The 25,420-nt window shown below is 42.2% G+C and overlaps 1 protein-coding gene across 6 annotated transcripts in view; it reads left to right on the top strand.

Annotated features, from left to right (window-relative positions):
• The window catches only part of LOC139751994 (ceramide-1-phosphate transfer protein-like), a 78,010-nt gene that overhangs the window by 1,420 nt on the left and 51,170 nt on the right, over positions 1-25,420 (top strand). For 2 of the 6 annotated variants that reach the window (XM_071667754.1, XM_071667756.1), the window contains exons 1-2: positions 10,128-10,182; positions 14,040-14,287. In XM_071667754.1, coding sequence (XP_071523855.1) covers positions 14,040-14,287 — 248 coding nt within the window. In that variant the 5' untranslated portion in view covers positions 10,128-10,182. Of the gene's footprint in view, positions 1-2,111; positions 2,191-4,467; positions 4,840-10,127; positions 10,183-11,083; positions 11,105-11,134; positions 11,210-14,039; positions 14,288-25,420 lie in introns of those variants that run through there. The other 4 variants (XM_071667751.1, XM_071667752.1, XM_071667755.1 and 1 more) reach the window with 3 other exon arrangements.

The raw sequence follows: 25,420 nt of genomic DNA, 5'->3' as shown, positions 1-25,420 counted from the left end.
GCAGCAGTGGTGACGTGTGGTGCAGCAGTGATGACGTGTAGTGCAGCAGTGGTGACGTGTGGTGCACCAGTAGTGGCGTGTGGTGCAGGAGTGGTAATGTGTGGTGCAGCAGTGGTGACGTGTGGTGCAGCAGTGGTGACGTGTGGTGCAGCAGTTGTGACGTGTGGTGCAGCAGCGGTGACGTGTGGTGCATCAGTGGTAATATGGGGTGCAACAGTGGTGACGTGTGGTGCAGGATTTGTAATGTGTGGTGCAGCAGTGGTAATGTGTGGTGCAGCAGTGGTAATGTGTGGTGCATCAGTGGTAATATGTGGTGCAACAGTGGTGACGTGTGGTGCAGGATTTGTAATGTGTGTTGTAGCAGTGGTGATGTGTGGTGCAGCAGTGGTGACGTGTAGTGCAACACTGGTGACGTGTGGTGCAGCAGTGGTGATGTGTGGTGCAGCAGTGATGACGTGTAGTGCAGCAGTGATGATGTGTGGTGCAGCAGTGATAAAATGTGGTGCAGCAGTGGTAAAGTGTGGTGCAGAAGTGGTAACGTGTGGTGTAGCAGTGACGTGTGGTGCACCAGTGTTAACTTGTGGTGAAGTAGTGGTGGTGTGGTGCACCAGTGGTGACGTGTGGTGTAACAGTGGTAACGTGTGGTGTAGCAGTGGTGACGTGTGGTGCACCAATGATAACATGTGGTGTAGCAGCAGTGAGGTGTGGTTTAGCTGTGGTAACGTGTGGTGTAGCACTGGTGACGTGTGGTGCACCAATGGTAACAAGGGGTGTAGCAGTGGTGACGTGTGATACCGTGTTATGCACAAGTGATGACGTATGGTGCAGAAGTGGTGACGTGTGGTGCAGCAGTGGTGACGTGTGGTGCACCAGTGATGAAGTGTGGTGCAGCAGTGGTGACGTGTGATGCAGCATTGGTAAAGTGTGGTGCAGCAGTGGTGACGTGTGGTGCACCAGTGATGAAGTGTGGTGCAGCAGTGGTGACGTGTGATGCAGCATTGGTAAAGTGTGGTGCAGCAGTGGTGACGTGTGGTGCACCAGTGATGAAGTGTGGTGCAGCAGTGGTGACGTGTGATGCAACATTGGTAAAGTGTGGTGCAGCAGTGGTGACGTGTGGTGCACCAGTGATGAAGTGTGGTGCAGCAGTGGTGACGTGTGATGCAGCATTGGTAAAGTGTGGTGCAGCAGTGGTGACGTGTGGTGCATCAGTGGTAATATGGGGTGCAACAGTGGTGACGTGTGGTGCAGGATTTGTAATGTGTGGTGCAGCAGTGGTAATGTGTGGTGCAGCAGTGGTAATGTGTGGTGCATCAGTGGTAATATGTGGTGCAACAGTGGTGACGTGTGGTGCAGGATTTGTAATGTGTGTTGTAGCAGTGGTGACGTGTGGTGCAGCAGTGGTGACGTGTAGTGCAACACTGGTGACGTGTGGTGCAGCAGTGGTGATGTGTGGTGCAGCAGTGATGACGTGTAGTGCAGCAGTGATGATGTGTGGTGCAGCAGTGATAAAATGTGGTGCAGCAGTGGTAAAGTGTGGTGCAGAAGTGGTAACGTGTGGTGTAGCAGTGACGTGTGGTGCACCAGTGTTAACTTGTGGTGAAGTAGTGGTGGTGTGGTGCACCAGTGGTGACGTGTGGTGTAACAGTGGTAACGTGTGGTGTAGCAGTGGTGACGTGTGGTGCACCAATGATAACATGTGGTGTAGCAGCAGTGAGGTGTGGTTTAGCTGTGGTAACGTGTGGTGTAGCACTGGTGACGTGTGGTGCACCAATGGTAACAAGGGGTGTAGCAGTGGTGACGTGTGATACCGTGTTATGCACAAGTGATGACGTATGGTGCAGAAGTGGTGACGTGTGGTGCAGCAGTGGTGACGTGTGGTGCACCAGTGATGAAGTGTGGTGCAGCAGTGGTGACGTGTGATGCAACATTGGTAAAGTGTGGTGCAGCAGTGGTGACGTGTGATGCAACATTGGTAAAGTGTGGTGCAGCAGTGGTGACGTGTGATGCAACATTGGTAAAGTGTGGTGCAGCAGTGGTGGGTGACGTGATGTAGTAGTGGTGGTGAGGAAGTATGAGAGAAAGTTTACTCATTATTGTAACATCTTCCACAGAGATGAGGTGTTGTGAGGTGAGCGTATGTTGGTGGTTCATGACCGGCGTGGTGACGACTGCTACCATTACCATCTGTTTGTAAGTTACCATCCACTACAGTATCTGCCTCATGTGTGGTACAGTACCTGTCTCATGGGGTGACCTGTACTGTGCCTCAGACTCCACCAGTAACTGGAGGTGACCTGTACTGTGCCTCAGGCTCCACCAGTAACTGGAGGTGACCTGGACTGTGCCTCAGACTCCACCAGTAACTGGAGGTGACCTGTACTGTGCCTCAGACTCCACCAGTAACTGGAGGTGACCTGTACTGTGCCTCAGGCTCCACCAGTAACTGGAGGTGACCTGGACTGTGCCTCAGACTCCACCAATAACTGGAGGTGACCTGGACTGTGCCTCAGACTCCACCAGTAACTGGAGGTAACCTGTACCGTGCCTCAGACTCCACCAGTAACTGGAGGTGACCTGGACTGTGCTTCAGACTCCACCAGTGACTGGAGGTGACCTGTACTATGCCTCAGACTCCACCAGTAACAGGAGGTGACCTGGACTGTGCCTCAGACTCTACCAGTAACAGGAGGTGACCTGGACTGTGCCTCAGACTCTACCAGTATCTGGAATTGACCTGGACTGTGCCTCAGACTCCACAAGGATCTGGAGGTGACGTGGACTGTGCCTCAGACTCCACCAGTAACTGGAGGTGACCTGGACTGTGCCTTAGACTCCACCAGTAACTGGAGGTGACCTGAACTGTGCTTTAGACTCCACCAGTAGATGGAGGTGACCTGGACTGTGCCTCAGACTCCACCAGTAAGTGGCGGTGACCTAGACTGTGCCTCAGACTCCACCAGTAACTGGAGGTGGCCTAGACTGTGCCTCAGACTCCACCAGGATCTGGGGGTGACCTGTACTATGCCTCAGACTCCACCAGTAACTGGAGGTGACCTGTACTATGCCTCAGACTCCACCAGTATCTGGAGGTGACGTGGACTGTGCCTCAGACTCCACCAGGATCTGGAGGTGACGTGGACTGTGCCTCAGACTCTACCAGTAAGTGGAGGTGACCTGTACTATGCCTCAGACTCCACCAGTAACTGGAGGTGACCTGGACTGTGCTTCAGACTCCACCAGTAACTGGAGGTGACTTAGACTGTGCCTCAGACTCCACCAGGATCTGGGGGTGACCTAGACTGTGCCTCAGACTCCACCAGTAACTGGAGGTGACCTGTACTATGCCTCAGACTCCACCAGTAAGTGGAGGTGACCTGGATTGTGCTTCAGACTCCACCAGTAACAGGAGGTGACCTGGACTGTGCCTCAGACTTCACCAGTAACTGGAGGTGACCTGGACTGTGCCTCAGACTACCAGTATCTGGAGGTGACCTGGACTGTGCCGCAGACTCCACCAGGATCTGGAGGTGACCTGGACTGTGCCTCAAACTCCCCCAGTAACTGGATGTGACCTGTACTGTGCCTCAGACTCTACCAGTATCTGGAGGTGACCTGGACTGTGCCTCAGACTCCACCAGTAACTGGAGGTGACCTGTACTATGCCTCAGACTCCACCAGTATCTGGAGGTGACCTGGACTGTGCCTCAGACTTCATCAGTAACTGGAGGTGATCTGGACTGTGCCTCAGACTCCACCAGTAACTGGAGGTGACCTGGACTGTGCCTCAGACTCCACCAGTAACTGGAGGTGACCTGGACTGTGCCTCAGACTCCACCAGTAACTGGAGGTGACCTGTACTATGCCTCAGACTCCACCAGTAACTGGAGGTGACCTGTACTATGCCTCAGACTCCACCAGTATCTGGAGGTGACCTGGACTGTGCCTCAGACTTCATCAGTAACTGGAGGTGATCTGGACTGTGCCTCAGACTCCACCAGTAACTGGAGGTGACCTGGACTGTGCCTCAGACTCCACCAGTAACTGGAGGTGACCTGGACTGTGCCTCAGACTCCACCAGTAACTGGAAGTGACCTGGACTGTGCCTCAGACTCCACCAGTAACTGGAAGTGACCTGGACTGTGTCTCAGACTCCACCAGTAACTGGAAGTGACCTGGACTGTGTCTCAGACTTCACCAGTGTTGTTCCACTATGTCGCACCTTATCCGAAGCCTAACTGTTACTGTGCCACAGTGTACATCAGTGTTGTACAGTATCACATGTATAACAAAGAGTGCTGTATTGTGCTGATGTGTAACTTGCTGTGCCACACTGTATCTCGACAGGTCAGAGCATGAGACACTTCTCTCTCTCTCTCTCTCTCTCTCTCTCTCTCTCTCTCTCTCTCTCTCTCTCTCTCTCTCTCTCTCTCTCTCTCTCTCTCTCTCTCTCTCTCTCTCTCTCGTCAGGCTCCAGCTCCTGCCTGGCTCGTACGTGGTCCTGCCTTGTGACCCGACCATCACCTCCAGACCCCAGCTCCCGTCTGGCCAGGTGGGGCATCACCAGCTGCTCCTCCTCAAGCCAGTGACATATACCCGCCAGCAACAGACACAGCAGGTAGAGGCAGCAGCAGAGGCAGTGACAGAGGCAGCAGCAGACACAGCAGGTAGAGGCAGCAGCAGAGGCAGTGACAGAGGCAGCAGCAGACACAGCAGGTAGAGGCAGCAGCAGAGGCAGTGACAGAGGCAGCAATAGACACAGCAGGTAGAGGCAGCAGCAGAGGCAGCGACAGAGGCAGCAGCAGAGACAGCAGGTAGAGGCACGCCCGTTTGGATAACAAGGTAAGCAACACACAGTAACAAGATAAGCAATACACACAGTAACAAGATACGCAAAACACATAGTAACAACAAGAGAAGAAACACACAGTAACAAGATAAGCAAAACATAGTAACAAGATAAGCAACACACAGTAACAAGATAAGCAAAACATAGTAACAAGATAAGCAACACACAGTAACAACAAGATAAGCAACACACAGTAACAACAAGATAAGCAACACGCAGTAACAACAAGATAAGCAACACACATAGTAACAACAAGAGAAGCAACACACACAGTAACAAGATAAGCAACACAGTAACAAGATAAGCAACAAACATGGTAACAACAAGATAAGCAATACACACAGTAACAAGATAAGCAAAACACATAGTAACAACAAGATAAGCAACACACAGTAACAAGATAAGTAACACACAGTAACAACAAGATAAGCAACACACATAGTAACAACAAAATAAGCAACACACAGTAACAACAAGATAGGCAACACACACACAGTAACAACAAGGTAAGCAACACACAGTAACAAGAAGATAAGCAATACACACAGTAACAAGGAGATAAGCAAAACACATAGTAACAACAAGATAAGCAACACACAGTAACAACAAGATAAGCAACACACAGTAACAACAAGATAAGCAACACACAATAACAACAAGATAAGCAACACACACAATAACAACAAGATAAGCAACACACAGTAACAACAAGATAAGCAACACACAGTAACAACAAGATAAGCAACACACATAGTAACAACAAGATAAGCAACACACACAGTAACAAGATAAGCAACACAGTAACAACAAGATAAGCAACACACAATAACAACAAGATAAGCAACACACACAGTAACAACAAGATAAGCAACACGCACAGTAATAACAAGATAAGCAACACAGTAGCAACAAGATAAGCAACACACACAATAACAAGATAAGCAACACACACAGTAACAACAAGATAAGCAACACACACAGTAACAAGATAAGCAACACAGTAACAACAAGATAAGCAACACACAGCAACAACAAGATAAGCAACACACACAGTAACAAGATAAGCAACACAGTAACAACAAGATAAGCAACACACAATAACAACAAGATAAGCAACACACACAGTAACAACAAGATAAGCAACACACACAGTAACAAGATAAGCAACACAGTAACAACAAGATAAGCAACACACACAGTAACAACAAGATAAGCAACACACACAGTAACAAGATAAGCAACACAGTAACAACAAGATAAGCAACACACACAATAACAACAAGATAAGCAACACACACAGTAACAACAAGATAAGCAACACACACAGTAACAAGATAAGCAACACAGTAACAACAAGATAAGCAACACAATAACAACAAGATAAGCAACACAGTAACAACAAGATAAGCAACACACACAATAACAACAAGATTAGCAACACACACAGTAACAACAAGATAAGCAACACACACAGTAACAAGATAAGCAACACAGTAACAACAAGATAAGCAACACAGTAACAACAAGATAAGCAACACACAATAACAACAAGATAAGCAACACACACAATAACAAGATAAGCAACACACACAATAACAACAAGATAAGCAACACACACAGTAACAAGATAAGCAACACAGTAACAACAAGATAAGCAACACACACAATAACAACAAGATAAGCAACACACACAATAACAACAAGATAAGCAACACACACAATAACAACAAGATAAGCAACACACAGTAATAACAAGATAAGCAATATACACAGTAACAACAAGATAAGCAAAAACACGTAGTAACAACAAGACAAACAACACACATAGTAACAAGATAAGCAACACACAGTAACAAGATAAGGAACACACAGTAACAAGATAAGCAAAACACAGTAACATCAAGGTAAGCAACACACAGTAACAACAAGATAAGCAACACACAGTAACAATATGATAAGCAACACACACAGTAACAAGATAAGCAACACACACAGTAACAACAAGACCAGCAATACATAGTAACAACAAGATAAGCAACACACAGTGACAAGATAAACAACAGACACATAGTAACAACAAGATAAGCAACACACACAGTAACAACAAGGTAAGCAAAAACACGGTAACAAGATAAGCAAAACACGGTAACAAGATAAGCAACACATACAGTAACAAGATAAGCAAAAACGCGGTAACAACAAGATAAGCAACATACACAGTAACAAGATAAGCAAAAACACGGTAACAACAAGATAAGCAACATACACAGTAACAACAAGATAAGCAACATACACGGTAACAAGATAAGCAACACAGTAACAACAAGATAAGCAACACACACACTAACAACAAAATAAACAAAAACACCGTAACAACAAGATAAGGAACACACAGTAACAATAAGATAAGCAATACACACAGTAACAAGATACGCAACACACACAGTAACAACAAGATAAGCAACACACACAGTAACAAGATAAGCAACACAAACAGTATCAAGATAAGCAACACACACAGTAACAACAAGATAAGCAACACACAGTAACAAAATAAGCAACACAAATAGTAATAAGATAAGCAACACAAACAGTAATAACAAGATAAGCAAGACACACAGTAATAACAATAGACAAGCAACACAAACAAGAACAAGATAAGCGACACACACAGTAATAACAATAGATAAGCAACACTAACAAGAAGATAAGAAACTCACACAGTAACAAGATAAGCAACACACGGTAACAAGATAAGCAAGACACACAGTAATAACAATAGATAAGCAACACAAACAGTAACAAGAAGATAAGCAACACACAGTAACAAGATAAGCAACACACACAGTAATAACAATAGATAAGCAACACACAGTAACAAGATAAGCAACACACACAGTAATAACAATAGATAAGCAACACAAACAAACGAGAAGATAAGCAACACAAACAGTAACAAGATAAGCAACACACAGTTGGGTGGGCCGGCTATAATGATGATGATAATGATGGATTGATAAATGGTTGTTGTTATCAAGGATGAGCCGTTTATAATGATGGATTGATAAATGGTTGTTGTTATCAAGTTGGCAGCCTTGTTTTCCTCTCATATTTTATTTATATTGTTCTTGAAATATATGTGGATCATAAAGTGGACCATTATTATATATGTGGATCATAAAGTGGACCATTATTATATGATATGTGGATCATAAAGTGGACCATTATTATATGATATGTGGATCATAAAGTGGACCATTATTATATATGTGGATCATAAAGTGGACTATTATATGATATGTGGATCATTAAAGTGGACCATTATCATATGATATGTGGATCATTAAAGTGAACCATTATTATATGATATGTGGATCATAAAGTGGACCATTATTATATGATATGTGGATCATTAAAGTGGACCATTATTATATGATATGTGGATCATTAAAGTGGTTCATTATTATATGATATGTGGGTCATTAAAGTGGTTCATTATTATATGATATGTGGATCATTAAAGTGGTTCATTATTATATGATATGTGGATCATTAAAGTGGACCATTATTATATGATATGTGGATCATAAAGTGGACCGTTATTATATGATATGTGGATCATAAAGTGGACCATTATTATATGATATGTGGATCATTAAAGTGGTTCATTATTATATGATATGTGGATCATTAAAGTGGTTCATTATTATATGATATGTGGGTCATTAAAGTGGTTCATTATTATATGGTATGTGGATCATTAAAATGGTTCATTATTATATGATATGTGGGTCATTAAAGTGGTTCATTATTATATGATATGTGGGTCATTAAAGTGGTTCATTATTATATGATATGTGGATCATTAAAGTGGTTCATTATTATATGATATGTGGATCATTAAAGTTGACCATTATTATATGATATGTGGATCATTAAAATGGTTCATTATTATATATGTGGGTCATTAAAGTGGTTCATTATTATATGATATGTGGATCATTAAAGTGGTTCATTATTATATGATATGTGGATCATTAAAGTGGTTCATTATTATATGATATGTGGATCATTAAAGTGGTTCATTATTATATGATATGTGGATCATTAAAGTGGTTCATTATTATATGATATGTGGGTCATTAAAGTGGACCATTATTATATGATATGTGGATCATTAAAGTGGTTCATTATTATATGATATGTGGATCATTAAAGTGGTTCATTATTATATGATATGTGGGTCATTAAAGTGGTTCATTATTATATGATATGTGGATCATTAAAGTGGTTCATTATTATATGATATGTGGATCATTAAAGTGGTTCATTATTATATGATATGTGGATCATTAAAGTGGTTCATTATTATATGATATGTGGATCATTAAAGTGGTTCATTATTATATGATATGTGGATCATTAAAGTGGTTCATTATTATATGGTATGTGGATCATTAAAATGGTTCATTATTATATGATATGTGGATCATTAAAGTGGTTCATTATTATATGATATGTGGATCATTAAAGTGGTTCATTATTATATGATATGTGGATCATTAAAGTGGTTCATTATTATATGATATGTGGATCATTAAAGTGGTTCATTATTATATGATATGTGGGTCATTAAAGTGGACCATTATTATATGATATGTGGATCATTAAAGTGGTTCATTATTATATGATATGTGGATCATTAAAGTGGTTCATTATTATATGATATGTGGATCATTAAAGTTGACCATTATTATATGATATGTGGATCATTAAAGTGGTTCATTATTATATGATATGTGGATCATTAAAGTGGTTCATTATTATATGATATGTGGATCATTAAAGTGGTTCATTATTATATGATATGTGGATCATTAAAGTTGACCATTAATATCTGATATTTTGTTTATGAGATGAAAAATGAATGAAGAAAGAAATAGGAAAATGGAAGAGATGGAAATGAATTATATAATATAGTTAACCTTGTATGGTAGGACGTTCGTCTCTTATATAAGATATTGAAAGTATTTTCTGTGTTAGACTGATGATATATGAGTTGATATATGATATTATATGAGAGATTATATAGATAATAATAACATGTTTATGTTGACGTTATCATGTAGGCCAAATAAGGAAACAATAATACAATATGATATTTTATGACCCTTATTGTATCATGGTTTTATCTCTCCATTAAATAATGTTCAGTTATAATAGTAATAATATATTAATGCCAATTATATGAAGATATTATAAGTCAGTTATAATGTAAGACAATCCTTCATGAAGGAGTTAGTCAGTAGCAGGGTTCGGCCAGCCAGCCAGCCACGGTCAGTGTGCGCCTCACCACATTGTTCAACATTACCTTGTCTTACAACAACAATCTGGTCTTAGTTGTCACTTGCTGTAGCAGTGATCTTGGCTGCATATATCAAGTGGGTGGTCTCCCATATTGTGGCAGAACGTAAACCTGACATTACATACTACCTCCACCACACTGGCCCCATCATGCCTCTTGCCAACTAGGTCCAGGCAAGGGCTTAAGCTCACTGCCTCTAGCCAGTAGGTTAAGCTCACTGCCTCTAGCCAGTGGGTTAAGCCCACTGCCTCTAGCCAGTAGGTTAAGCCCACTGCCTCTAGCCAGTAGGTTAAGCCCACTGCCTCTAGCCAGTAGGTTAAGCCCACTGCCTCTAGCCAGTAGGTTAAGCCCACTGCCTCTAGCCAGTAGGTTAAGCCCACTGCCTCTAGCCAGTAGGTTAAGCCCACTGCCTCTAGCCAGTAGGTTAAGCCCACTGCCTCTAGCCAGTAGGTTAAGCCCACTGCCTCTAGCCAGTAGGTTAAGCCCACTGCCTCTAGCCAGTAGGTTAAGTCCACTGCCTCTAGCCAGTAGGTTAAGCCCACTGCCTCTAGCCAGTGGGTTAAGCCCACTGCCTCTAGCCAGTAGGTTAAGCCCACTGCCTCTAGCCAGTAGGTTAAGCCCACTGCCTCTAGCCAGTAGGTTAAGCCCACTGCCTCTAGCCAGTAGGTTAAGCCCACTGCCTCTAGCCAGTAGGTTAAGCCCACTGGGTTAAGCCCAGTGGGTCCAAGGAGAGGGTTAAGCCCAGTGGGTCCAAGGAGAGGGTTAAGCCCAGTGGGTCCAGGGAGTGGGTTAACCCCTGTGGGTCCAAGGAGTGGGTTAACCCCAGTGGGTCTTTCTCAGTGGGTCAAGTGGGTTAAGGCCAGTGGGGTCCTAAAATATTCATTATAATGTTGGTAAGATTGCAGTTAGCGGAGACGTGTTGGCCTGGTTGATCTTGTATGTTGGCCTCACATGCTATCATTATTGATGCTGCTTTTCAAGAATGGTATAAGAATCTGGTATATTTTAATCTTATATTTTAAACTAATGTGGATTCTAAATCATTTAGTAATAAAGTCATGAACTAGAGGGGAAATGTGGTACTAGGTTATAAATAAGTAATGTAAGATATCAAAAAATATTGTACTGATACAGACGTGCATTGTGTTAATGATGAAGTTAAGTCTTTATTAGGACATGTACTTCACTTAACTGTGGCATGAATCGTATCCTTCGGAAGGTAATCAGTGATTTTAGATGTCTACTGAGATATAGAAATCTAACCATGTATGGCACAGATGTTAGGCATTAATTTTTTATCCATATATTGTCATAAACATGTGGAGTCATCCCGTATATTTGCAAAATGCACATTTGGTTGCATTCATGTTATGATGCATGGTGCCATTTAGTGGAATGCCTCAGTAAGAACGGAAATTAGCCATTTACTTTATAACAGTTTTATTTGGTTTGTGTAACAACTTATAAATTGAATAAAACTCTTTAGAGTCTAAACTAGCACCAGGTGATTTTTTTTTTTTTTTGTCATTCATCTGGAAGAAAGTCATTTCTTCACAAGATAATGTTGTTAGCACACCCTACGCATTGCTCCTGTTCATTAATTATTTTCTAGATTTGGACAATAGTGTTACAAATGCACTATGAATGCTCTCAGCTATTCATCTTGAATGCTTTCCCTATGTTTCAAAACTTTGCCCACTGTATCATTATTTATATTTGTTGAAATTGTAGTAGCTACACCTAAAGTCTCACACCCATTGTCAGCTCTACACATGTTAAGGAATCAGTTGTGACCAGTTTTGTTTGCTGCTTTCTTTGGAAAATGTGCTTCCATGTGTTGAAATTTTCATGATGGTGATTCAGAAAGAAGACATCCATGTTTTACGTGATAGATTTTCACAAAAGTGGCACCACTGGAATCCTTATAATGTAGATTAGGTACAGAAGGTAGTATTTCAGGTGTATCCTAGCTACTCCTTTGATAATGAATATGAAGTGTTCATAGGAGAAGACATCCATGTTTTACGTGATATATTTTCACAAAAGTGGCACCACTGGAATCCTTATAATGTAGATTGGGTACAGAAGGTAGTATTTCAGGTGTATCCCAGCTACTCCTTTGATAATGAATATGAAGTGTTCATAGGTTCTATTGATTGTTAGGTAAGTTGTCTTTGAAAATGTAGGAATCAAGTTTCTTTATAAAGGGATCTCTTCCTCACATGGTCTGATTCTAATATCTCAGTAGACATCTGAACTCACTGTTTACCACTTTGACCAAAGAACTGTCCGTTGTAACCGTACCTCTCATGGGTTAAATAATATCAAGAGAAATTATTTGAGTGAGAACTGATAATCCCAGTTTCTGAATTACTGTCTCTGTTTTTGTTTAGTCAACCAATTTCGTAGTCACTTCACCATTTAGGAACATTTCATCACTTTTTCACCTAATGACTTTCACTTTTCATTTTTCTGATATATTTCACTCCATTTCTTGTATAAAATTTAGTATGCTTTATCCTTGTTGCATGCATACGTTAGTATGCCTTATCCTTGTTGCACATATATGTTAGAGGTGAAGGTTTCAGCTTTTGCGTAAATTCATCAGTTTTAGACTGTTGCTACTTTCCACCAATCTATTGTGATCTTCAAAATTTGAGTAGTTTAGCATCCAGAATTTTTTTTAGGTTTATAGTTAATGCAGATAACTCAGCATTTATAGTTGTTTCATGTGCAACATTGAAAAAGGGTGTATCGTTTAAGACACTATTGAATGTATTATTTCATTTATTATACGTTGTCACTGTCTCTCACACCATCGAGGTAGCGCAAGGAAACAGACGAAAGAATGGTCCAACCCACCCACACACACATGTATATACATACATGTCCACAGGCACATATACATACCTATACATCTCAACGTATACATATATATACACACACAGACATATACATATATACACATGTACATAATTCATACTGTCTGCCCTTATTCTTTCCCGTCACCACCCCGCCTTACATGAAATGACAACCCCCTCTCCCCGCATGTGCGCAAGGTAGCACTAGGAAAAGACAGCAAAGGCCACATTTGTTCACGCTCAGTCTCTAGTTGTCATGTATGATGCACCGAAACCACAGCTCCCTTTCCACATCCAGGCCCCACAGAACTTTCCATGGTTTACCCCAGACGCTTCACATGCCCTGGTTCAATCCATTGACAGCATGTCGACCCCGGTATACCACATCATTCCAGTTCACTCTATTCCTTGCACTCCTTTCACCCTCCTGCATGTTCAGGCCCCAATCACTCAAAATCCTTTTCACTCCATCTTTCCACCTCCAATATGGTCTCCCACTTCTCCTCGTTCCCTCCACCTCTGACACATATATACTCTGTCAATCTTTCCTCACTCATTCTCTCCATGTGACCAAACCATTTCAAAACACTCTCTTCTGCTCTCACAACCACACTCTTTTTATTACCACACATCTCTCTTACCCTTTCATTACTTACTCGATCAAACCACCTCACACCACATATTGTCCTCAAACATCTCATTTCCAGCACATCCACCCTCCTCCACACAGCTCTATCTATAGCCCACGTCTTGCAACCATATAACATTGTTGGAACCACTATTCCTTCAAACACACCCATTTTTGCTTTCCGAGATAACGTTCTCGCCTTCCACACATTTTTCATTGCTCCCAGAACTTTCGCCCCCTATGACTCTATTGAATGTATAATCCCATTTATAGCTGGAGCTCCCATAATATATTTAGAGGGTGCTTTTTCTCAAAGATTTTCCCTTTTTCTCCACATAGATGTCAGCACTCCCACCAATGACAGAGCAGCAACAAGATACTGAGGCGAGTTGCCTAAACAATGGGCAGACAGAAGGAGCAACTGCAACCTTTGGAAGGACAGAAGAGAGTGAGATTCCCTTAGAAATTGATGTACAAGATCTCAACTTTGATTTGCAGTTAGTTCTGGATGGGTTCTCTCAGTGTAAGGGAGATGATGGACAGCTTTACTTGGATGGCTACCTGCGTGCCTACAGTGAACTTAACAAGTGAGTCTTGATGCAGCTTGTTTTACCCTAACATTGCAACTTGTCTACATGTACTCTCATGATCAAACTCTGTTTGCATCTTTTCTTTGTGACGTTCACATTTTGATGGCCCCTGGACACTAGGGTAACACAAAGTGATGGTTAGGGTGTTACTTTCTATATGGCAGGTGGCTCTTTAGTGATTTCCTCATGCCACATACCATTCTCACATTAGGCATTACTCAGTTTACTTCTAAACCCAACTATAGTTATCCATCTTTATTACTCTCTCTCTCTCTCTCTCTCTCTCTCTCTCTCTCTCTCTCTCTCTCTCTCTCTCTCTAGACATATATATATATATATATATATATATATATATATATATATATATATATGTTCGCTGATGATACAGCGCTCTGTCTGATTCATGTGAGAAACTGCAGAAGCTGGTGACTGAGTTTGGTAAAGTGTGTGAAAGAAGAAAGTTAAGAGTAAATGTGAATAAGAGCAAGGTTATTAGGTACAGTAGGGTTGAGGGTAAAGTCAATTGGGAGGTGAGTTTGAATGGAGAAAAACTGGAGGAAGTGAAGTGTTTTAGATATCTGGGAGTGGATCTGGCAGCGGATGGAACCATGGAAGCGGAAGTGGATCATAGGGTGGGGGAGGGGGCGAAAATTCTGGGAGCCTTGAGGAATGTGTGGAAGTCGAGAACATTATCTCAGAAAGCAAAAATGGGTATGTTTGAAGGAATAGTGTTTCCAACAATGTTGTATGGTTGCGAGGCGTGGGCTATGGATAGAGTTGTGCGCAGGAGGATGGATGTGCTGGAAATGAGATGTTTGAGGACAGTATGTGGTGTGAGGTGGTTTGATCGAGTAAGTAAGGTAAGGGTAAGAGAGATGTGTGGAAATAAAAAGAGCGTGGTTGAGAGAGCAGAAGAGGGTGTTTTGAAATGGTTCGGGCACATGGAGAGAATGAGTGAGGAAAGATTGACCAAGAGAATATATGTGTCGGAGGTGGAGGGAACGAGGAGAAGAGGGAGACCAAATTGGAGGTGGAAAGATGGAGTGAAAAAGATTTTGTGTGATCGGGGCCTGAACATGCAGGAGGGTGAAAGGAGGGCAAGGAATAGAGTGATTTGGAGCGATGTGGTATACCGGGGTTGACGTGCTGGCAGTGGATTGAATCAAGGCATGTGAAGCGTCTGTGGTAAACCATGGAAAGCTGTGTAGGTATGTATATTTGCGTGTGTGGACGTATGTATATACATGTGTATGGGGGTGGGTTGGGCCATTTCTTTCGTCTGTTTCCTTGCGCTACCTCGCAAACGCGGGAGACCGGCAAAAAAAAAATATATATATATATATATATATATATTTTTTTTTTTTTTATACTTTGTCGCTGTCTCCCGCGTTTGCGAGGTAGCGCAAGGAAACAGACGAAAGAAATGGCCCAACCCCCCCCCCCATACACATGTATATACATACGTCCACACACGCAAATATACATACCTACACAGCTTTCCATGGTTTACCCAGACGCTTCACATGCCTTGATTCAATCCACTGACAGCACATCAGCCCCGGTATACCACATCGCTCCAATTCACTCTATTCCTTGCCCTCCTTTCACCCTCCTGCATGTTCAGGCCCCGATCACACAAAATCTTTTTCACTCCATCTTTCCACCTCCAATTTGGTCTCCCTCTTCTCCTTGTTCCCTCCACCTCCGACACATATATCCTCTTGGTCAATCTTTCCTCACTCATCCTCTCCATGTGCCCAAACCACTTCAAAACACCCTCTTCTGCTCTCTCAACCACGCTCTTTTTATTTCCACACATCTCTCTTACCCTTACGTTACTCACTCGATCAAACCACCTCACACCACACATTGTCCTCAAACATCTCATTTCCAGCACATCCATCCTCCTGCGCACAACTCTATCCATAGCCCACGCCTCGCAACCATACAACATTGTTGGAACCACTATTCCTTCAAACATACCCATTTTTGCTTTCCGAGATAATGTTCTCGACTTCCACACATTCTTCAAGGCCCCCAGAATTTTCGCCCCCTCCCCCACCCTATGATCCACTTCCGCTTCCATGGTTCCATCCGCTGCCAGATCCACTCCCAGATATCTAAAACACTTCACTTCCTCCAGTTTTTCTCCATTCAAACTCACCTCCCAGTTGACTTGACCCTCAACCCTACTGTACCTAATAACCTTGCTCTTATTCACATTTACTCTTAACTTTCTTCTTCCACACACTTTACCAAACTCAGTCACCAGTTTCTGCAGTTTCTCACATGAATCAGCCACCAGCGCTGTATCATCAGCGAACAACAACTGACTCTCTTCCCAAGCTCTCTCATCCCCAACAGACTTCATACTTGCCCCTCTTTCCAAAACTCTTGCATTTACCTCCCTAACAACCCCATCCATAAACAAATTAAACAACCAATATATATATTTTGAGAGAGAGAGAGAGAGAGAGAGAGAGAGAGAGAGAGAGAGAGAGAGAGATTTGAATGCAAAGGTGAGTAAGTGGCAGTTGAGGGAATAATTGGTGTACATGAGGTGTTCAGTATTGTAAATGGAAATGGTGAAGAGCTTGTAGATTTGTGCGCTGAAAAAGGACTGGTGATTGGGAATACCTGGTTTAAAAAGAGGGATATACATAAGTATACATATGGAAGTAGGAGAGATGGCCAGAGAGGGTTATTGGATCACGTGTTAATTGATAGGTGCGCGAAAAAGAGACTTTTGCATGTTAATGTGCTGAGAGGTGCAACTGGACGGATGCCGGATCATTATCTTGTGGAGGCCAAGGTGAATATTGTAGAGATCTTCAGAAAAGAAGAGAGAATGGTGGGTGAAGAGAGTGGTGAGAGTAAGTGAGCTTGGGCAGGAGACTTGTGTGAGGAAGTAACAGGATAGACTAAGTACGGAATGGAAAAAGGTGAGAACACAGGAGGTAAGGGGAATGGGGGAGGAATGGGATGTATTTAGGGAAGCATTGATAGCTTGCGCGAAAGATGCTTGTGGCATGAGAAGCGTGGGAGGTGGGCAGATTAGAAAGGGCAGTGCGTGGTGGATGAAGAAGTGAGATTATTAGTGAAAGAGAAGAGAGAGGCATTTGGATGATTTTTGCCGAGAAATAATCCAAATGAGTGGGAGATGTATGAAAGAAAGAGGCAGGAGGTCAAGAGAAAGGTGCAAGAGGTGAAAAAGAGGGCAAATGAGAGTTGGGGTGAGAGAGTATCATTAGATTTTAGGGAGAATAAAAAGATGTTTTGGATGGAGGTAAATAGATTGCGTAAGTCAAGGGAACAAATGGGATCATCAGTGAAGGGGGCTAATGGGGAGGTGATAACTAGTAGTGGTGATGTGAGAAGGAGATAGAGTGAGTATTTTGAAGGTTTGTTGAATGTGTTTGGTGATAGAGTGGCAGATATAGGGTGTTTTGGTCAAGGTGGTGTGCAAAGCGAGAGGGTTAGGAAGAATGATTTGGTAAACAGAGAAGAGGCAGTGAAAGCTTTGCGGAAGATGAAAGCTGGCAAGGCAGCAAGTTTGAATGGTATTGCAGTTGAATTTATTAAAAAAAGGGGGTGACTGTATTGTTGACTGGTTGGTAAGGTTATTTAATACATGTATGACTCATGGTGAGATGCCTGAGGATTGGTGGAATGCTTGCATAGTGCCATTGTTCAAAGGCAAAAGGATAAAGGTGAGTGTTCAAATTACATGTATAGAGCATCAGATTAGGGAAGAGCAGTGTGGTTTCAGAAGTGGTAGAGGATGTGTGGATCAGGTGTTTGCTTTGAAGAATGTATGTGAGAAATACTTAGAAAAGCAAATAGATTTGTATGTAGCATTTATGGATTTGGAGAAGGCATATGATAGAGTTGATAGAGATGCTCTGTGAAAGGTATTAAGAATATATGGTGTGGGAGACAAGTTATTAGAAGCAGTGAAAAGTTTTTATTGAGGATGTAAGGCATGTGTACGAGTAGGAAGAGAGGAAAGTGATTGGTTGTACGTGAATGTCGGTTTGCGGCAGGGGTGCGTGATGTCTCCATGGTTGTTTGATTTGTTTATGGATGTGGTTGTTAGGGAGGTGAATGCAAAAGTTTTGGAGAGAGGGGCAAGTCTGCAGTCTGTTGTGGATGAGAGAGCTTGGGAAGTGAGTCAGTTGTTGTTCGCTGATGATACAGCACTGATGGCTGATTCATGTGAGAAACTGCTGAAGCTGGTGACTGAGTTTGGTAAAATGCCTCAAAGAAAAAGCTGAGAGTAAATGTGAATAAGAGCAAGGTTATTAGGTACAGTAGGGTTGAGGGACAAGTCAGTTGGGAGGTAAGTTTGAATGGAGAAAAACTGGAGGAAGTGAAGTGTTTTAGATATCTGGGAGTGGATTTGGCAGCGGATGGAACCATGGAAGCGGAAGTGAATCATAGGGTGCGTAAGGGGGTGAAAGTTCTGGGAGCATTGAAAAATGTGTGGAAGGTGAGAACATTATCTCGGAAAGCAAAAATGGGTATGTTTGAAGGAATAGTGGTTCCGACAATGTTATATGGTTGCGAGGCTTGGGCTATAGATAGAGTTGTGCGTAGGAGGGTGGATGTGCTGGAAATGAGATGTTTGAGGACAATATGTGGTGTGAGGTGGTTTGATCAAGTGATTAATGAAAGGGTAAGAGAGATGTGTGGTAATGAAAAGGGTGTGGTTGAGAGAGCAGAAGAGGGTGTTTTGAAATGGTTTTGTTCACATGGAGAGAATGAGTGAGGAAAGATTGACCAAGAGGATACATGTTCCAGAGGTGGAGGGAACGAGGAGAAGTAGGAGACCAATGGAGGTGGAAAGATGGAGTGAAAAAGATTTTGAGTAATCAGGGCCTGAACATGCACTAGAGTGAAAGGTGTGTAAGGAATAGAGTGAATTGGAACGATGTGGTATACCGGGGTCGACGTGCTGTCAATGGATTGAACCAGGGCATGTGAAGCGCTTAGGGTAAACCATGGAAAGTTTTGTGGGGCCTGGATATGGAAAGGGAGCTGTGGTTTCAGTGCATTATACATGACAGCTAGAAACTGAGTGTGAACGAATGTGGCCTTTGTTGTCTTTTCCTAGCGCTACCTTGTGCTCATGCGGGGGAAGGGGGTTGTCATTTCATGTATGGTGGGGTGGCGACGGAAATGAATAAGGGCAGACAGTATGAATTATGTACAGGTATATGTATATGTCTGTGTGTGTATATATATGTATACATTGAGATGTACAGGTATGTATATATGTGTGTGTGGATGTGTATGTATATACATGTGTATGTGGATGGGTTGGGCCATTCTTTTGTCTGTTTCCTTGCGCTACCTCGCTAACGCAGGAGACAGCGACAAAGTATAAAAAAAGATATACATAAATCCCATGGTTTTCTAGCTATAGGTTTGAACTGGAGCAGATTTTCCATCATGCAAGCTTATTGCAGAATATGCACTTTAGTTCTTCCCCTCATCCGAGCTTTAGTAGTTCTTCAGTCACTTTTTCATAGTTCTAATTTGAACTTCAGGTTTCCCATAACTCCTGCGTCATTACCACTTCCTCTTATTTCAGTATCCTCTAAAGCCTTTAAGTGTTCTCCAGTTTGAGTGATAATGGACTGTGATAACCCCTCTGTTTCACCATTGCCTCTACTTTCAACCTCCTCCTCCCTCTTCCATCATCAGAACAACTTGCATCCATGTATCTGTCGCTTCACTGAACACACCTTCACCATTGAAATAATTTTCATATCAGCTAAATGCAGCAGTTCTTCAGTTACTTCAGAATTAGATGTCATGACATGTACAGAAATGGCAAGTTGAGCAGTATTGCCAGAGTCCATAGATTCATCTGTACATATAGAATGAGGTCTATGTTCATTCATTGTGTCCAGTGTTTGTTTTCTCTTTGCTGTCTGCCATGTCATCAGTCCTTTGAGTGACTTTTTGCTTGAGAGACTGATATTAGAAAATAAGGTTTCCTTTCAGGACACAAAATTTGTGCTGCAATTACAAGATGCTCTTTTACAAACGTTCTGTCTGCATATGGCTTGTGTCATGTAGCAATTACAAGATGCTCTTTTACAAACGTTCTGTCTGCATATGGCTTGTGTCATGTAGCAATTAGTTTGTTCATTGTGTAACTTTATTTTGTACTGCCTTCAGAGTTAGTATTCACCTTGGTCATTAATTCTTTTTGTTGTCTTCATCAACAAAGCTGCTCTGTCTTTTCATGACTGTCTTTTAAGTTCATCTTATTTTCTGCATGTTTTGATGTATGGTATTTACAAGAGAAAGACAGACAATAAATATGACCGATTCTGAACATTTCAAGCATATTGGTCTACCTTTGAAACAAAACAAAAAAAAAGGATTTTTCAGTCCAATCATTTTTAAGCCTTCTGTGTTCATTATTAAGTTTTCTTTTCTTCATAATAGACTGTGCTACAGTATGTCTAGAAATCAATACCTATTATATTTATTTATTTATTTTATTTTGCTTTGTCGCTGTCTCCCGCGTTAGCGAGGTAGCGCAAGGAAACAGACGAAAGAAGGGCCCAACCCGCCCACATACACATGTATATACATACATGTCCACACACGCAAATATACATACCTATACATCTCAATGTACACATATATATACACACACAGACATATACCTATATACACATGTACATAATTCATACTGTCTGCCTTTATTTGTTCCCATCGCCACCTCGCCACACATGGAATAACAACCCCCTCCCCCCTCATGTGTGCGAGGTAGCGCTAGGAAAAGACACCAAAGGCCTCATTCGTTCACACTCAGTCTCTAGCTGTCATGTAATAATGCACCGAAACCACAGCTCCCTTTCCACATCCAGGCCCCACAGAACTTGCCATGGTTTACCCCAGACACTTCACATGCCGTGGTTCAATCCATTGACAGCACGTCGACCCCGGTATACCACATCGTTCCAATTCACTCTATTCCTTGCCCGCCTTTCACCCTCCTGCATGTTCAGGCCCCGATCACTCAAAATCTTTTTCACTCCATCTTTCCACCTCCAATTTGGTCTCCCACTTCTCCTCGTTCCCTCCACCTCTGACACATATATCCTCTTTGTCAATCTTTCCTCACTCATTCTCTCTATGTGACCAAACCATTTCAAAACACCCTCTTCTGCTCTCTCAACCACACTCTTTTTATTTCCACACATCTCTCTTACCCTTACATTACTTACTCGATCAAACCACCTCACACCACATATTGCCCTCAACATCTCATTTCCAGCGCATCCCTCCTCCTGCGCACAACTCTATCCATAGCCAATGCCTCGCAACCATACAACATTGTTGGAACCACTATTCCTTCAAACATACCCATTTTTGCTTTCCGAGATAATATTCTCGACTTCCAAACATTCTTCAAGGCTCCCAGAATTTTCACCCCCTCCCCCACCCTATGATTCACTTCCACTTCCATGGTTCCATCCGCTGCCAGATCCACTCCCAGATATCTAAAACACTTTACTTCCTCCAGTTTTTCTCCATTCAAACTTACCTCCCAATTGACTTGACCCTCAACCCTACTGTACCTAATAACCTTGCTCTTATTCACATTTACTCTTAACTTTCTTCTTTCACACACTTTACCAAACTCAGTCACCAGCTTCTGCAGTTTCTTACATGAATCAGCCACCAGTGCTGTATCATCAGCGAACAACAACTGACTCACTTCCCAAGCTCTCTCCACAACAGACTGCATACTTGCCCCTCTTTCCAAAACTCTTGCATTCACCTCCCTAACAACCCCATCCATAAACAAATTAAAGAACCATGGAGACATCACACACCCCTGCCGCAAACCTACATTCACTGAGAACCAATCACTTTCCTCTCTTCCTACATGTACACATGCCTTACATCCTCGATAAAAACTTTGAAGGTTTGTTGAATGTGTTTGATGATAGAGTGGCAGATATAGTGTGTTTTGGTCGAGGTGGTGTGCAAAGTGAGAGGGTTAGGGAAAATGATTTGGTAAATAGAAAAGAGGTAGTAAAAGCTTTACGGAAGATGAAAGCCGGCAAGGCAGCAGGTTTGGATGGTATTGCAGTGGAATTTATTAAAAAAGTGGGTGACTGTATTGTTGACTGGTTAGTAAGGTTATTTAATGTATGTATGATTCATGGTGAGGTGCCTGAGGATTGGCGGAATGCTTGCATAGTGCCATTGTACAAAGGGAAAGGGGATAAGAGTGAGTGCTCAAATTACAGAGGTATAAGTTTGTTGAGTATTCCTGGTAAATTATATGGGAGGGTATTGATTGAGAGGGTGAAGGCATGTACAGAGCATCAGATTGGGGAAGAGCAGTGTGGTTTCAGAAGTGGTAGAGGATGTGTGATCAGGTGTTTGCTTTGAAGAATGTATGTGAAAAATACTTAGAAAAACAAATGGATTTGTATTTAGCATTTATGAATCTGGCGAAGGCATATGATAGAGTTGATAGAGATGCTCTGTGGAAGGTTTTAAGAATATATGGTGTGGGAGGCAAGTTGTTAGAAGCATTGAAAAGTTTTTTATCAATACCATTGCCATGATATAAAGCCTCGAATAATATGTATGAATTGTAGCACACAACCACGTGGTTTCCCTTACGCTGGTAAGTGATGCATGATGGAGCAGCAGAATTGGGCCTGGTGGTGAATGCAGTCTGAATGCATACATAACATGGTAGGGAATGGTACTCCCTTGAACAGTGCAGTGCACTAAATATAGATTAGAGTTGATAGAGATGCTCTGTGGAAGGTATTAAGAATATATGGTGTGGGAGGCAAGTTGTTAGAAGCAGTGAAAAGTTTTTATCGAGGATGTAAGGCATGTGTACGTGTAGGAAGAGAGGAAAGTGATTGGTTCTCAGTGAATGTAGGTTTGCGGCAGGGGTGTGTGATGTCTCCATGGTTGTTTAATTTGTTTATGGATGGGGTTGTTAGGGAGGTAAATGCAAGAGTCTTGGAAAGAGGGGCAAGTATGAAGTCTGTTGGGGATGAGAGAGCTTGGGAAGTGAGTCAGTTGTTGTTCGCTGATGATACAGCGCTGGTGGCGGATTCATGTGAGAAACTGCAGAAGCTGGTGACGGAGTTTGGTAAAGTGTGTGGAAGAAGAAAGTTAAGAGTAAATGTGAATAAGAGCAAGGTTATTAGGTACAGTAGGGTTGAGGGTCAAGTCAATTGGGAGGTGAGTTTGAATGGTGAAAAACTGGAGGAAGTGAAGTGTTTTAGATATCTGGGAGTGGATCTGTCAGCGGATGGAACCATGGAAGCGGAAGTGGATCATAGGGTGGGGGAGGGGGCGAAAATTTTGGGAGCCTTGAAAAATGTGTGGAAGTCGAGAACATTATCCCGGAAAGCAAAAATGGGTATGTTTGAAGGAATAGTAGTTCCAACAATGTTGTATGGTTGCGAGGCGTGGGCTATGGATAGAGTTGTGCGCAGGAGGATGGATGTGCTGGAAATGAGATGTTTGAGGACAATGTGTGGTGTGAGATGGTTTGATCGAGTAAGTAACGTAAGGGTAAGAGAGATGTGTGGAAATAAAAAGAGCGTGGTTGAGAGAGCAGAAGAGGGTGTTTTAAAATGGTTTGGGCACATGGAGAGAATGAGTGAGGAAAGATTGACCAAGAGGATATATGTGTCGGAGGTGGAGGGAACGAGGAGAAGAGGGAGACCAAATTGGAGGTGGAAAGATGGAGTGAAAAAGATTTTGTGTGATCGGGGCCTGAACATGCAGGAGGGTGAAAGGAGGGCAAGGAATAGAGTGAATTGGAGCGATGTGGTATACAGGGGTTGACGTGCTGTCAGTGGATTGAATCAAGGCATGTGAAGCGTCCGGGGTAAACCATGGAAAGCTGTGTAGGTATGTATATTTGTGTGTGTGGACGTGTGTATGTACATGTGTATGGGGGGGGTTGGGCCATTTCTTTCGTCTGTTTCCTTCCGCTACCTCGCAAACGCGGGAGACAGCGACAAAGTATAAAAAAAAAAAAAAAAAAAAAAAAAAAAACAGTTTTTATTTGTAAAGCTTGAAGCAAAAGTAGAAATTGGTCTTTATTTTCTTTTTTCTTTTATTACATAAATGTACATCACTTTATAGATTAAATTTCCTTAAGGCCTACCTTATGTAGTAATAATGCCAAGCACTTATGGGCTGGATGAAATTGCTTGGTGGGCCAGCAATGGCCCATGGGCCATCATTTGCCCTCCTTTGTTCTTGTGAGTCAAACTGTCATTTGTTTCTGGTATTTTGAGTCACGCACAAGTGATTATCATAAGGTGCCACATTCCCTGTTTTCACAGGCAAAGATAACATGATGCTTTAAATGGGTCAACCACTAGGCAGGTAAGGGAACCAGATGTGCCAAATGGGTACCGTATGTCATTTACACACCATAGGAGACTTCTTGATGTTATGTTAAATTGCCATGTCACCGTGTGTTACAGTATGTCCAGGGCTAACCCCTTCTGCCTTGTAAGTCATTATGTTACCTTTGTAAGTTGGTTGGTGTTGAAGGATGAGCTTTAAGAAGTAGCAGTAAGATGCTTGTACACAGCACCCTTACGCAACCCCTGACTGTCAGATCCCCTTAGTTATTTTCATCTTCTTATGTCTTCCCCTATTGTGAATTAATATCATCTCCAAGTATTCTGTAAGACCATATGTTTTGTTCACTATTTAGCATATGTAAGACAGTTTTATAGATTTGATAGAGTAATTACAGTTTGTAGATTTTGTAAAAGTTGCATGTTCCGTTTAATTCCTTACTAAATATTTTGTGAGATCCAGCTGGTGTTTACCTTGTTGTAGTGTTTGATCCCTAGCCAACAGTTGTTACAAAGTTGGGGTCTTTCTAGGAGCTGATTTCCCCATTAACTAGAAATCAGAATGCAAAAGTTTGTAACCCATTGTAAACAATTGATGTGTCCCTCGCTGGACCCTTTAGTTGAAGGTATTTTAATGTTTTTAGAACTTTTTTTTTCATACTTGATGACTGTTTTCCATGTTAGCATGGTAGCACCAGGAATATGATAAAGGCTGCATTTGCTCACATTCATCTCAAGCTGTCATGTG

The sequence above is a fragment of the Panulirus ornatus genome, chromosome 12 (genome assembly GCF_036320965.1).
Source record: "Panulirus ornatus isolate Po-2019 chromosome 12, ASM3632096v1, whole genome shotgun sequence".
Taxonomy (NCBI): Eukaryota; Metazoa; Arthropoda; class Malacostraca; order Decapoda; family Palinuridae; genus Panulirus; species Panulirus ornatus.
The sequence above is the reverse complement of the archived record's forward strand: the minus strand, read 5'-3'. Positions and strand labels throughout refer to the sequence as shown.